The sequence below is a fragment of the Oncorhynchus clarkii genome, unplaced genomic scaffold (genome assembly GCF_045791955.1).
Source record: "Oncorhynchus clarkii lewisi isolate Uvic-CL-2024 unplaced genomic scaffold, UVic_Ocla_1.0 unplaced_contig_5719_pilon_pilon, whole genome shotgun sequence".
Taxonomy (NCBI): domain Eukaryota; kingdom Metazoa; phylum Chordata; class Actinopteri; order Salmoniformes; family Salmonidae; genus Oncorhynchus; species Oncorhynchus clarkii.
In genome coordinates, this window is record NW_027258161.1 from 49,724 (window position 1) to 64,218 (window position 14,495).

At 45.4% G+C, this 14,495-nt stretch overlaps 1 protein-coding gene across 1 annotated transcript in view; it reads left to right on the forward strand.

The window, feature by feature from the left end:
* The first annotated feature begins 5,702 nt into the window (after positions 1 to 5,702).
* The window catches only part of LOC139395882 (microtubule-associated serine/threonine-protein kinase 1-like), a 48,025-nt gene continuing 39,232 nt past the window's right edge, over positions 5,703 to 14,495 (forward strand). The window contains exon 1 of the mRNA XM_071143197.1: positions 5,703 to 5,916. Coding sequence (XP_070999298.1) covers positions 5,897 to 5,916 — 20 coding nt within the window. The 5' untranslated portion in view covers positions 5,703 to 5,896. The remainder of the gene's footprint in view (positions 5,917 to 14,495) is intronic.

The following is a 14,495-nucleotide window of genomic DNA, read 5'->3' on the forward strand; positions in this document are numbered from 1 at the left end:
GCAAAGTTCAAGGGGGCCGAATACTTTCGCAAGGCACTGTATATATATATATATATATATATATATATATATATATATATATATATATATATATATATATATATATATATATATATATATATATATATATATGGATGAGCGATGTCAGAGCGGAACAGACTAAGATACAGTAGAATAGTATAGAAGAACAGTATACATATGAGCTGAGTAATGCAATATGTAAACATTATTAAGTGACTAAGTTACCGTAGAATAGCATAGAATACAGTATATACATATGAAATGAGTAATGCAAGATATGTAAACATTATTGAGTGACTAAGATACCGTAGAATAGTATAGAATACAGTATATACAGTGGGGCAAAAAAGTATTTTGTCAGCCACCAATTGTGCAAGTTCTCCCACTTAAAAAGATGAGAGAGTTCTGTAATTTTCATCATAGGTACACTTCAACTATGACAGACAAAATTAGAAAAAAAATCCAGAAAATCACATTGTGGGATTTTTTATGAATTTATTTGCAAATTATGGTGGAAAATAAGTATTTGGTCAATAACAAAATTTTATCTCAATACTTTGTTATATACCCTTTGTTTGCAATGACAGAGGTCAAGCGTATTCTGTAAGTCCTCACAAGGTTTTCACACACTGTTGCTGGTATTTTGGCCCATTCCTCCATGCAGATCTCCTCTAGAGCAGTGATGTTTTGGGGCTGTTGCTGGGCAACACGGACTTTCAAAGATTTTCTATGGGGTTGAGATCTGGAGACTGGCTAGGCCACTCCAGGACCTTGAAATGCTTCTTACGAAGCCACTCCTTCGTTGCCCGGGCGGTGTGTTTGGTATCATTGTCATGCTGAAAGACCCAGCCACCTTTCATCTTCAATGCCCTTGCTGATGGAAGGAGGTTTTCACTCAAAATCTCACGATACATGGCCCCATTCATTCTTTCCTTTACACGGATCAGTCGTCCTGGTCCCTTTGCAGAAAAACAGCCCCAAAGCATGATGTTTCCACCCCCATGCTTCACAGTAGGTATGGTGTTCTTTGGATGCAACTCAGCATTCTTTGTCCTCCAAACACGACGAGTTGAGTTTTTACCAAAAAGTTATATTTTGGTTTCATCTGACCATATGACATTCTCCCAATCCTCTTGTGGATCATCCAAATGCTCTCTAACAAACTTCAGACGGGCCTGGACATGTACTGGCTTAAGCAGGGGGACACGTCTGGCACTGCAGGATTTGAGTCCCTGGCGGCGTAGTGTGTTACTGATGGTAGGCTTTGTTACTTTGGTCCCAGCTCTCTGCAGGTCATTCACTAGGTCCCCCCGTGTGGTTCTGGGATTTTTGCTCACCGTTCTTGTGATCATTTTGACCCCACGGGGTGAGATCTTGCGTGGAGCCCCAGATCGAGGGAGATTATCAGTGGTCTTGTATGTCTTCCATTTCCTAATAATTGCTCCCACAGTTGATTTCTTCAAACCAAGCTGCTTACCTATTGCAGATCAGTCTACAATTTTGTTTCTGGTGTCCTTTGACAGCTCTTTGGTCTTGGCCATAGTGGAGTTTGTAGTGTGACTGTTTGAGGTTGTGGACAGGTGTCTTTTATACTAATAACAAGTTCAAACAGGTGCCATTAATACAGGTAACGAGTGGAGGACAGAGGAGCCTCTTAAAAAATAAGTTACAGGTCTGTGAGAGCCAGAAATCTTGTGGCCAGTGATTCCTAGTCTATGCCTATAGGCAGCAGCCTCTAATGTGCTAGTGATGGCTGTTTAACAGTCTGATGGCCTTGACATAGAAGCTGTTTTTCAGTCTCTCGGTCCCAGCTTTGATGCACCTGTACTGACCTCACCTTCTGGATAGGGCTAGGCGATATGGCCTGAAAGTAAAACTTTTTTCAGAGGTTTGGACGATTCACAATATATATATCTCGATTTCTTGTTTTTCTCTAAACAAATTAAAAAAGGCCAAGACATAATTCTTAACTGAAATATACAAGGCCTCAAGGCCTATTTGTGCTAAACAAATGAACAACAGAAATGAACAACACACACCCACACGTCTATTCTATTGTTTAGGAATGTTTGACCACTAGCTGTTTGAATATGTAATTTATAAAATAATTTTGATTGAAAATGTATTCATTTAGTTAATTTGTTGTTATAATTAAAATAGCCTGTGGTTATTTGCTATTGGATTGGCAGAATGACACAACTACTAACACATTAGCCTACAGCTGGCCTGAACATAACTTTTTTGAATTCACTTATCCAATGTCACACTTACTGATGGCGAGTTGAAACCTGTGCCCAAAGCACAGCAGGCGGGTCCAGTTGTTCAAGCGCAATGCTTTTATCATGTTGCTCCTGCTGTCAGTTGTCATGCACACCTGTCGGTCTTCTCTATTCTTCCACGATGCCAGAGAGTCATTGAGATCCTGGGCTATTACTTCACCCGTATGATAATTGGGGAAGTAAGACATCTGGAGGCAGACATTTAGCAATTTCCAGTCTTCATTTATGTAGTGGACTGTCAAACTTAGGTATGGCTCTGTTGTTCTGCTCGACCATAGATCGGCTTTCGTGAAATACTTGCGGCTTGGCAGCTGATATTTGTGGTCAACTGTACCTAGCAGCTTTTTAAAGCCTGGCTTTTCTACTGTAAAGATTGCATCCGTTATCTCCTTTCACACACTTTTCTTGCATTTGTAAAACGTTACAACGTTATAACAGAACCTCAATTCTTGCGATACAGGCATTTTCCATATCGCGCTAAAACATAAACTCGAATATATCGGAAAAAAAACTTGATTTATCGCCCAGCCCTACTTCTGGATGATAGCTGGGTGAACAGGCAGTGGCTCGGGTGGTTGATGTCCTTGGTGATCTTTTTGGCCTTCCTGTGACATCGGTTGCTGTAGGTTTTCCAGGAGGGCGGGTAGTTTGCCCCCGGTAATGCATTGGGCAGACCACACTACCCTCTGGAGTCCACTGCAGTTGCTGGGGGTGCAGTTGCCGTACCAGGCGGTGATACAGCCCGACAGGATGCTTTTAATTGTGCATCTGTAAACATTTGTGAGGGTTTATGTGACAAGCCAAATTTCTTTAGCCCCCTGAGGTTGAAGAGGCTCTGTTGCGCCTTCTTCACCACATTGTCTGTGTGGGTGGTCCATTTCAGTTAGTCAGTAATGTGTATACCAAGGAACTTGAAGCTTTCCACCTTCTCCACTGCGGTCCTGTCGATGTAGATAGGGGGGGTGCACCCTCTGCTGTTTCCTGAAGTCCATGATCATCTCCTTTGTTTTGTTGACATTGAGTGAGAGGTTATTTTCCAGGCACCACACTCCCAGAGCCCTCACCTCCTCCCTGTAGGCTGTCTCGTCATTGTTGGTAATCAAGCCTACTACTTTTGTGTTGTCTGCAAACTTGATGATTGAGTTGGAGGTGTGCTTGACCACGCAGTCATGGGTGAACAGGGAGTACAGGAGGGTGCTTGGCACGCACCCTTGTGGGGCCCCAGTGTTGAGGATCAACGGAGTGGAGGTGATGTTTCCTACCTTCACCACCTGGGGGCGGCTTGTCAGGAAGTCCAGGACCCAGTTGCACAGGGCGAGGTTCAGACCCAGGGCCTCGAGCTTAATAATGAGCTTGGAGGGTACTATGGTGTTGAATGCTGAGCTATAGTCAATAAACAGCATTCTTACATAGGTATTCCTCTTGTCCAGATGGGATAGGGCAGTGTGCAGAGTGATGGCGATTGTATCGTCTGTGGATCTATTGGGGCGGTAAGCAAATTGAAGTTTGTCTAAGGACCGGTGACTCACAATATGTTTTTTATCATCATGGTGATCGGTGACCCTCCCCACCATGTCAGGTCACTTCCTGGTGGGTGTTGTCCATGACCTCTGACCTTTACCTCAGGGCAGCAGATGTCACAACAGGACACTGAACATGGGTGAAGCTAGGAACTCCTGTGTCGCTTTCCCAGTGTCTCTCTCTCTCTCTCTCTCTCTCTCTCTCTCTCTCTGTGAGATCAGACTCCTCCCTCTGTCTTTCTGTATCTCTGCTTACTGTGTTTCCCCAAACTACCATGTCAGCAAAGCAGTACAGATACACACATACTTGTACATTAATCATCATTAGTGTCCATAAATCCTGGTTTGAGGTTTCGGATTACCCTCTTATTCCTTCCTGATTCTGGGATATCTGGAAAACCTGGGGATTTTTGGAAAGTTACCTGAATTCTGCAACCGTATTAACCTCCCTTCACTGATATGCTTGAGTGCTATCTCCCCCTCTTGTATATTTCAGCCACAGCCTTTACCTCTCGGCTCAGACTCCCTACTAGGCTGCGTCCCAAATGGCACCCTATTCCCTATATAGTGTGCTACTTGACCAGGGCCCATAGTGTGCCGTTTGGGATGCAGCCCTAGTCTACATTAGAGGGACATCTATTATTGAATTAGTCCCATCAGCATTGCTGTGCAACTGTCAGTCCTGGTCAGCATTTAGTATCATCTCATTTGCTATGTGGATAAGATTTGTTGAATCATTTTGTGCTCTCTGTTCCTATCTCAGCGCTCCATGATGACGTTCTCCCTTGACTGTGTGTGTTTGTGTGTGTAGTATTGCAATTGGACTGACAGATTTGTTTAATTATTTTGTCGAGTGTGTGTGTGTGTGTGTGTGTGTGTGTGTGTGTGCATGTGCCTGTGCACTTGTGTGTGTCTCCTCATGATGACGTTCTTCCTTGGCAGTGTGTGTCCTCATAATGGCGTTCTTCCTTGGCAGTGTGTGTCCTCATGATGACGTTTTCCCTTGGCAGTGTGTGTCCTAATGATGATGTTTTCCCTTGGCATTGTGTGTGGTGTTGTTGCCCTCTAAATCTTCCTTTCTGCAATATCTAGTGCAAATGTATGATGTCACAGAACATCATACATTTGTTGGAGAAAAGGAAGGATTTTATGAAATGGCAGGTGGTTGTTTGTTGGAGAGAGGGAGGGAGGAAGGAGAGAGAGCAAGAGATGAGAGGAGAGGGAGGTAGGGGAATAAAAGAGAGGGGTAGGAGAGGAGAGGGGTGGGGTACAATATGACATATCCTATTGCTGTTGTCATCCGATTCCTACTGCAATTGCTGTTTCAAGCTCTCCAATAAGTACCAGTCTCTGTTTTGGTAGCTGCACCACCCGTGCTGCTGTCATCTCTCTCTCTCTCTCTCTCTCTCTCTCACACACACACACACACACACACACACACACACACACACACACACACACACACACACACACACACACACACACACACACACACACACACACACACACACACACCAAGCTGTCACCTGATCCCCCCCTCCCTCTCTCTTGCTCTCTCTCCCCCTCTCTCTCTTCCTCTGTCTTGTCATTTACATTAGTCCACAGTCCACTGCTCTCTGCTCTCCTCCCTCAGATAGCTTTCACACTCACACACATCCCTGCTGTTATTACTCTCTATACCCCCCCTCTCTCTCCATCGCTCTACACTTCCTGCCCTTGAGAGCAGCCCCGGAATCCTCCCTCTGTCCGAGAGGGAAGCGAGGCAGTCTGTTCCCTCCCTCTTTTTCTCTCCTCCTCTCTGCCTCGCTCTCCCTCTCTCGTTCTCTCCATCGCTCTCTCGCTCTCTCGCTCTCTTTCGCTGTCTGTAGCTCTGCTGACATTTCCTCTCCACCCTCTCTCTTTCCCTCTCTCTGACACACACACACTCCCCGTCAGGCTGCCATGCTGGTGCTGTGGAGTGTGTATTCAGCCTCTTGACTGCCTAGCTGCTTGTGTGTCTGTCTGTCTGTCTGTGTGGCTCAGCTAGTCTCCTGTGGGTTTGCCAAAGCAGAGCCTCACAGCGCATCCTGTAGCAACATGTTTCGACGCACGAAAAGGTAATGGCAGAGCTTCTCTGTTTTTTCCCTTCTACTGTAGACCTGGTGTCATCCCTCTTTCTCTCTCCTTTTATCTCATTGCTTATCGGTCTGTCTTCTCTCAGTTGTTTTCTAGTGTCACCCCCTGTCTCTCTGTGTAGTGATAACATTAACCGCAAAGCTCTCTGAATCTCTCTCTCTCTATTTCTCTCTCTCTCACCGTGGACCTGGTTTCATCTCCCCCTCTGTATGTCTTGTCATAGCATTAGGTGGAGGTTTAAGAAAGGTGTTGTTGTTTTGATGGTTGTCAACCTCCGGCCAGCTCTCATGCTGTGTCACAGTTGTCCCTCAGTCTCGTATTGGCACTGGTGTGTGTGTGTGTGTGTGTGTGTGTGTGTGTACACGTTTTACTATACTTGTGAGCACCAGAAGTCCTCACAAGAATAGTAAAGCAACTAAAATTCATAGAAGGGAGGACATTTTGCCAGTGCTCATTTTTAAAAAGGCTATTTTAGGCTTAGGGGTTAGGTTTAGGGTTACGGTTAGAATTATGATTAGGTGTTAGGTTTAAGGTTAGGCTTAGGGTTAGAGGTTAGGGAAGATAGGATTTTGAATGGGAATCAAATGTTGGTCCCCAAAAAGTCCTCACAAGTATAATGAGGCATAAGGCGGCAGGTAGCCTAGCGGTTTAGGGCGTTGGGCTAGTAACTGAAAGGTCGCCGGTTCGAATCCCGAGTCGACTAGGTGAGTAATCTGTTGATGTGCCCTTGAGCACTTAACCCTAAGTGTGCTCGCACATGTGCATGATTTTCTCTGTTCCATTTTATGTAATGAACCTCTGTTTGTGAGCATGTTGGTGATGCACATGTATTTGGGATGTTGTAGGTCAGTGTTTCCCAACCCTGGTCCTCCAGGTTAGTTATAGCCCTGGACAGACACGCCTCATTCAACTCATTGAGGGTTTGATGATTAGTTGACAAGTTAAATCAGGTGTGATTGTCCAGGCTTACAATACAAATGTGTACTGTTGGGGAACTGGAGGACCAGGGTTGGGAATCACTGTTGTAGATGATTGATAGACATGTTACACACACAAACAGGCGGTCATACACAGGACTCTGGAGGTTTGTGTTTGGTCAGCTGTGCTATAAATACCGTGGTGTCTGGGTTAGAGGCTTCTGTAGGGGAGGGTATATATACCGTGGTGTCTGGGTTAGAGGCTTCTGTAGGGGAGGGTATATATACCGTGGTGTCTGGGTTAGAGGCTTCTGTAGGGGAGGGTATATATACTGTGGTGTCTGGGTTAGAGGCTTCTGTAGGGGAGGGCATATATACCGTGGTGTCTGGGTTAGAGGCTTCTGTAGGGGAGGGTGTATATACCGTTGTGTCTGGGTTAGAGGCTTCTGTAGGGGAGGGTATATATACTGTGGTGTCTGGGTTAGAGGCTTCTGTAGGGGAGGGTATATATACCGTGGTGTCTGGGTTAGAGGCTTCTGTAGGGGAGGGTATATATACTGTGGTGTCTGGGTTAGAGGCTTCTGTAGGGGAGGGTCAATGCTGTGCTATATATACTGTGGTGTCTGGGCTAGAGGCTTCTGTAGGGGAGGGTATATATACTGTGGTGTCTGGGTTAGAGGCTTCTGTAGGGGAGGGTATATATACTGTGGTGTCTGGGTAAGATGCTTCTGTAGGGGAGGGTCAATGCTGTGCTATATATACTGTGGTGTCTGGGTTAGAGGCTTCTGTAGGGGAGGGTCAATGCTGTGCTATATATACTGTGGTGTCTGGGCTAGAGGCTTCTGTAGGGGAGGGTATATATACTGTGGTGTCTGGGTAAGATGCTTCTGTAGGGGAGGGTCAATGCTGTGCTATATATACTGTGGTGTCTGGGTTAGAGGCTTCTGTAGGGGAGGGTATATATACCGTGGTGTCTGGGTTAGAGGCTTCTGTAGGGGAGGGTATATATACTGTGGTGTCTGGGTTAGAGGCTTCTGTAGGGGAGGGCATATATACCGTGGTGTCTGGGTTAGAGGCTTCTATAGGGGAGGGTATATATACCGTGGTGTCTGGGTTAGAGGCTTCTGTAGGGGAGGGTATATATACCGTGGTGTCTGGGTTAGAGGCTTCTGTAGGGGAGGGTATATATACCGTGGTGTCTGGGTTAGAGGCTTCTGTAGGGGAGGGTATATATACCGTGGTGTCTGGGTTAGAGGCTTCTGTAGGGGAGGGTATATATACCGTGGTGTCTGGGCTAGAGGCTTCTGTAGGGGAGGGTATATATACCGTGGTGTCTGGGTTAGAGGCTTCTGTAGGGGAGGGTATATATACCGTGGTGTCTGGGTTAGAGGCTTCTGTAGGGGAGGGTATATATACTGTGGTGTCTGGGTTAGAGGCTTCTGTAGGGGAGGGTCAATGCTGTGCTATATATACTGTGGTGTCTGGGTTAGAGGCGTCTGTAGGGGAGGGTATATATACTGTGGTGTCTGGGTTAGAGGCTTCTGTAGGGGAGGGTATATATACTGTGGTGTCTGGGTTAGAGGCTTCTGTAGGGGAGGGTATATATACCGTGGTGTCTGGGTTAGAGGCTTCTGTAGGGGAGGGTATATATACTGTGGTGTCTGGGTTAGAGGCTTCTGTAGGGGAGGGTATATATACCGTGGTGTCTGGGTTAGAGGCTTCTGTAGGGGAGGGTATATATACCGTGGTGTCTGGGTTAGAGGCTTCTGTAGGGGAGGGTATATATACCGTGGTGTCTGGGTTAGAGGCTTCTGTAGGGGAGGGTATATATACTGTGGTGTCTGGGTTAGAGGCTTCTGTAGGGGAGGGTATATATACTGTGGTGTCTGGGTTAGAGGCTTCTGTAGGGGAGGGTATATATACTGTGGTGTCTGGGTTAGAGGCTTCTGTAGGGGAGGGTATATATACCGTGGTGTCTGGGTTAGAGGCTTCTGTAGGGGAGGGTATATATACTGTGGTGTCTGGGTTAGAGGCTTCTGTAGGGGAGGGTATATATACTGTGGTGTCTGGGTTAGAGGCTTCTGTAGGGGAGGGTATATATACTGTGGTGTCTGGGTTAGAGGCTTCTGTAGGGGAGGGTATATATACCGTGGTGTCTGGGTTAGAGGCTTCTGTAGGGGAGGGTATAAATACTGTGGTGTCTGGGTTAGAGGCTTCTGTAGGGGAGGGTATAAATACTGTGGTGTCTGGGTTAGAGGCTTCTGTAGGGGAGGGTATATATACCGTGGTGTCTGGGTTAGAGGCTTCTGTAGGGGAGGGTATATATACTGTGGTGTCTGGGTTAGAGGCTTCTGTAGGGGAGGGTATATATACCGTGGTGTCTGGGTTAGAGGCTTCTGTAGGGGAGGGTATATATACTGTGGTGTCTGGGTTAGAGGCTTCTGTAGGGGAGGGTCAATGCTGTGCTATATATACTGTGGTGTCTGGGTTAGAGGCGTCTGTAGGGGAGGGTATATATACTGTGGTGTCTGGGTTAGAGGCTTCTGTAGGGGAGGGTCAATGCTGTGCTATATATACTGTGGTGTCTGGGTTAGAGGCTTCTGTAGGGGAGGGTATATATACTGTGGTGTCTGGGTTAGATGCTTCTGTAGGGGAGGGTCAATGCTGTGCTATATATACTGTGGTGTCTGGGTTAGAGGCTTCTGTAGGGGAGGGTATATATACTGTGGTGTCTGGGTTAGAGGCTTCTGTAGGGGAGGGTATATATACTGTGGTGTCTGGGTTAGAGGCTTCTTTAGGGGAGGGTATATATACCGTGGTGTCTGGGTTAGAGGCTTCTGTAGGGGAGGGTATATATACTGTGGTGTCTGGGTTAGATGCTTCTGTAGGGGAGGGTATATATACTGTGGTGTCTGGGTTAGAGGCTTCTGTAGGGGAGGGTATATATACCGTGGTGTCTGGGCTAGAGGCTTCTGTAGGGGAGGGTATATATACTGTGGTGTCTGGGCTAGAGGCTTCTGTAGGGGAGGGTATATATACTGTGGTGTCTGGGTTAGAGGCTTCTGTATGGGGAGGGTATATATACTGTGGTGTCTGGGTTAGATGCTTCTGTAGGGGAGGGTCAATGCTGTGCTATATATACTGTGGTGTCTGGGTTAGAGGCTTCTGTAGGGGAGGGTATATATACTGTGGTGTCTGGGTAAGATGCTTCTGTAGGGGAGGGTCAATGCTGTGCTATATATACTGTGGTGTCTGGGTTAGAGCGCCTTCCCCATCTCTACCACTATTTTGTATTCCCTCCCTCCCATCATTCCCTCTCTCTCTATCTGCCACAATCCCAGTTGTCCTGTAGCGTTTTATTTCCGACTTCATCTCATCTGCTCATAGGAGGATTAGTATAAATCCCTTTGTCCGATGGCAGCAGTGTGTGTGTGTGTGTGTCTCCATCTCTGTGTGTGCATCTCTGTGTTTGTGTACATCTCTCTCTCTCTCTCTCTCTCTCTCTCTCTGTGTGTGTACATCTCTCTCTCTTTCTGTGTGTGTGTGTGGGTGTGCATCTCTGTGTGTATGTGCATCTCTTTGTGTGTGCATCTCTCTGTGTGTGTGTGTGTGTGTGTGTGTGTGTGTGTGTGTGTGTGTGTGTGTGTGTGTGTGTGTGTGTGTGTGTGTGTGTGTGTGTGTGTGTGTGTGTGTGTGCGCATCTCTGTGTGTGTGTGTGTGTTTGTATGTGTGTGATAATACCTCCAGCACCCCGCCTCAAGGTTTCTTCTACAGCTCTATCTCTGTAATCTCTTTGTATGAATCTATCTCCAGGAGGAAACATGGTTCTCTGATCTTATGATGATGGCTTGATCTTCATTAAATTACACTCCATGTAGTAGGTCAGAGATTTGTTGTACTTACTTGTCATGCAATGCATGTTTGTGTGTGTAGCTAGTAGCATAACGTGGGTGGTAGTGTGTCTTATGTTCTTATCAGGGTATATCAGTGTTTATGTACAGTATGTGTGTGCGTGCTTGTGTGTGAGTGTGTGTCACTGTCTGCCTGCATGTGTGTGTGTGTGTGTGTTTGCAAGCCGCTCGTTCTTGGCCGACTCTCTCAGGCAGTCTCAATTAGAGAAGGAAGATGCTTTGTGCCCGTAAGGATAGATAGAAGGAAGCGGAGGAGGAGTGTAGAACAGGAGAGGGGAAGACGGAGTGGGGTGTAAAATGAAAGGCAGAGCCTGAGGTACAGTCTGGGCCTACATTTAACAGCAGCCCACTGGGGTTAACTCAGCACTCTAAAGAGACTCTCTCTTTTCTTTCATCTTTACTTTTTCTTCCACTCTTTTTTCTTTTCTTGTTAGCTGTACTCAAAATTAATTCTCTCTCTCGGTCTCTCCTTCTCGCTCTCTCTCTTTTCTGTCTTCCTCATAGAATGTCATCTGAAAGCTAGTATAGAGGAATGAGGGAACAAGAGAAAGAGTGTGTCTGAATGTAACCCCTCATCAGGTGTGTGTTCTATAGATTTACATTGCAACGTGGTTGAAGTCCAGATTTACATTGTAGTCATATCAGTTGTGTGCCACCATGTTGTTAACCCTACGCCCCCAGTCAATCAATGCTATTGATGTTGTGGCTATGCACTGAGCCTTCTCTCCTCTGTGTTAAACTATGCAGACTAGCTAACGTGAAAGCAGATTGGTGTAGTTCTCTCTGTGCGCTATTGGAATCTGACTGCTACAGATGTAGGATCTTAATTTGATCACCCTGTTGCTGGAGAACTTTCCTGCAATGCAGGAAATGTTTAACTTGTTTAACAGACTTGATTCCCCCTCACGAAAAATGTATCAACCATTAATTATAATCCACGTAATAATTCACCTTTCTTGTTGCTGCAGGATTATTTTCCTGCTGTAGCAACCGGCTCAAATTAATATCCTACTTCTGTACTAGCAGGTGGGCAGTAGTCAAAACAGAGCACAGGGAGTACATCACTTTGGATGTTTTTGGATAGCAGGTGCACACACTAGCTCCCCCCAAAACCGTTAGTGACTCAGTGTACTGGTAATTACTTGGTCTCTCATCATGATAGCTGAGTAATAATCTTCTTATCCATCTGTATTTCACAACATTGACATGGTAAACAACTGACTGTAAAGATCAACAACGTGCTCCACTCCACCTTATATAAACTTAGATCAGGTGCTGAATACTTGTCGAATTGTGGTGATATTGATTGCTGTTGCCTCGTATGCACGCGGCAATAAAAATATGTTCATTTAAGTATATTCTCCGTAGTGCTGTCCTATTTTTGTTCCTTAAACAACTGACTGTAGCGTATGTGGCTTGTTGATGGAAAGGAGTCCATGTTCCAAGGCTAAACATTATAATTCAATCATTGTCATAATAAGAAAAGTATTAGTGTTAATATCCAGCAGTACAGAATTTTACATAAATGTATTATTCAAAGAACATAGTTTTCCGTAGTGGAGGATTTGACAACCACTTAACCATACGCATCATCAATAATGATATTAAATGTCCTTCAGACTCGGTGTGTATGACACTGTCTGCCTCTGTGTCCCAAACAGCACCCTATTCCCTATGGGCCCTGGCCAAAAATAGTGCAATACATAGGGAATAGGGTGACATTTGGAACGTAGACAATTATATTTTAACGAGGTAATAGTTCCAGGTCATTTGCCCTGTGTCCCTGTGTGGGTCTCAAATGCCACCCTATTCCCGAATGGGCCCTAGTCAAAAGTGGTGCACTATAGGGAATAGGGTGCCATTTGGGATGCAACCCCCTGCCTGCATAAGGGTCTGTTAACAAAAGCTATAGCTGATTCAATGCACCACCTCCCAGTCTCAGCCCAATGTAGCTTTCAGTCAATACACAGTACACAAGACAGCACTGTCCCTCCAAGCTTCTGATGATTGCTGTGTCACTCTACCTCGAAGACACATTTAATTTTTTACCCCTAAAAAAGTCTAACCTTGTCATCAATAATAATAGGACGGAAAAGGGGGGAAAAGGGGGAAAACATTTACCTCAGTTCAGTCAATAGATATTTCAGTGCCTCAATTCGCTTCTGATTCTGCTGTGTCACTCTGGCTGCCTTGAAGGCATGCTTTGACACCTCAAGAATAGCCTACATAACTTTGTCATAAATCATGATAGGAGAGTTCAAACGGGGTAACCGACTGCCTCAGGCCTACAGTATGACCACAAGGCATAACAGAGCCTTTTCATTATTCTGTTTGTTTTGCACCTACGCGCCTGTGACTGACATCATTTTGAATTAAAGAGGATAATCGAGTGCAGTTGCCCACCCATTGTTTCAAAAGCATAACAATAACACAACAAAAATAGTGTCTTAAAGAGGCATATCACCTTTATAAAGGGTCATGATAGTCCTTTCCTCTTTGAGAAAAAATCTATAGGCCTTTCTACATCTGTGGAGGAACATTTGCATTAACATTTTGTTAGCATTGTCGCTAGCTCATTGTATGAGCTTAAAGACCTGTGACATATGGACCTAATAGCCCTGTTGTGGACTATCCTATTGCTGTTAAAGTGTGCTAGCGGTAGCATTTTGCTAGCTGCTGTCGTGGCTAGCTCAGTCAGTATATTTTGGTTTAACAGCCTGGGCTCCAGATGTGTTGTAGTCAGACTCACTGTTTCCTAACTAGAACTCCCCTGGAAGGCTACTCTCTCTCTCTGACAGCTCCAGGCCCCGTCATCTTAAATAGACAGACAGACAGACCTACAGGCCAGAGTTGTCATGTCTTGTCGCCATGCTAGCTACTGTAGCTAGACAGACAAACAGACAGAGAAATAGCTAGATAGACAGACATCATCCTAGATGATGTAGCTACCAGACCTGGGTTCAAATACTATTTTAAATAATCTGTGCTTGATTGAATAGTCCCAATACTTTAAACCCTGTCCATCTGGCACTCCAGGCAGGCAAACAGTCAAAGTATTTTACCTGATTTTAAATAGTATTTGAACCCAGGTCTGACTGTAGCTATCTAGCAGGGCCAAACGTTTCTCTTTCTCTGTCGGCATCCTCGTTTTATAGTGTAAAGGGGACAACATGTGTTCATCCCAAAAGGCATCCTATTATCTACATAGTGCACTACTTTTGACCAGATCCTATGGGTCGTGGTCAAAAGTAGTGCACTGTATAGGGAATAGGTTGCCATTTGGGACACAGTCATTGTCTTCCTTCCCTTTTATCAGTGGATGTGAAAGAACACCCTGCTGTGAGCAGGCGTAGGCCCTCAAAGAACTATACAATGTTTCTCACTAAATTGGTCTAGATGGGAAGGTTTTTTGACATTTCTTCTTATCTTTCTTCTCCCTCCCGCCTGGCCTCGCTTTTCCTTCACTCAGCTTCCCTCCCTCCCTTTCTCTGACTCAGTTTGTCTACACCCTCCTTCCTCCCTCCCTTTCCCTGACTCAGTTTCTTGACTCCAGACAGCTGTAAATGTTGCAGTCCCCCTTTAAGAAATACAGAGGAAGTGTCAGAGAAAGTCAATAGACAATAGTGATTGACTGACACACACACTTCATATTGTGGCTTGACTGTGACCTCTGATTTCACTGCTTCGCATCAGACAGCGGTAAACATTAAGAAACCCGGAGTGTCATGGAAA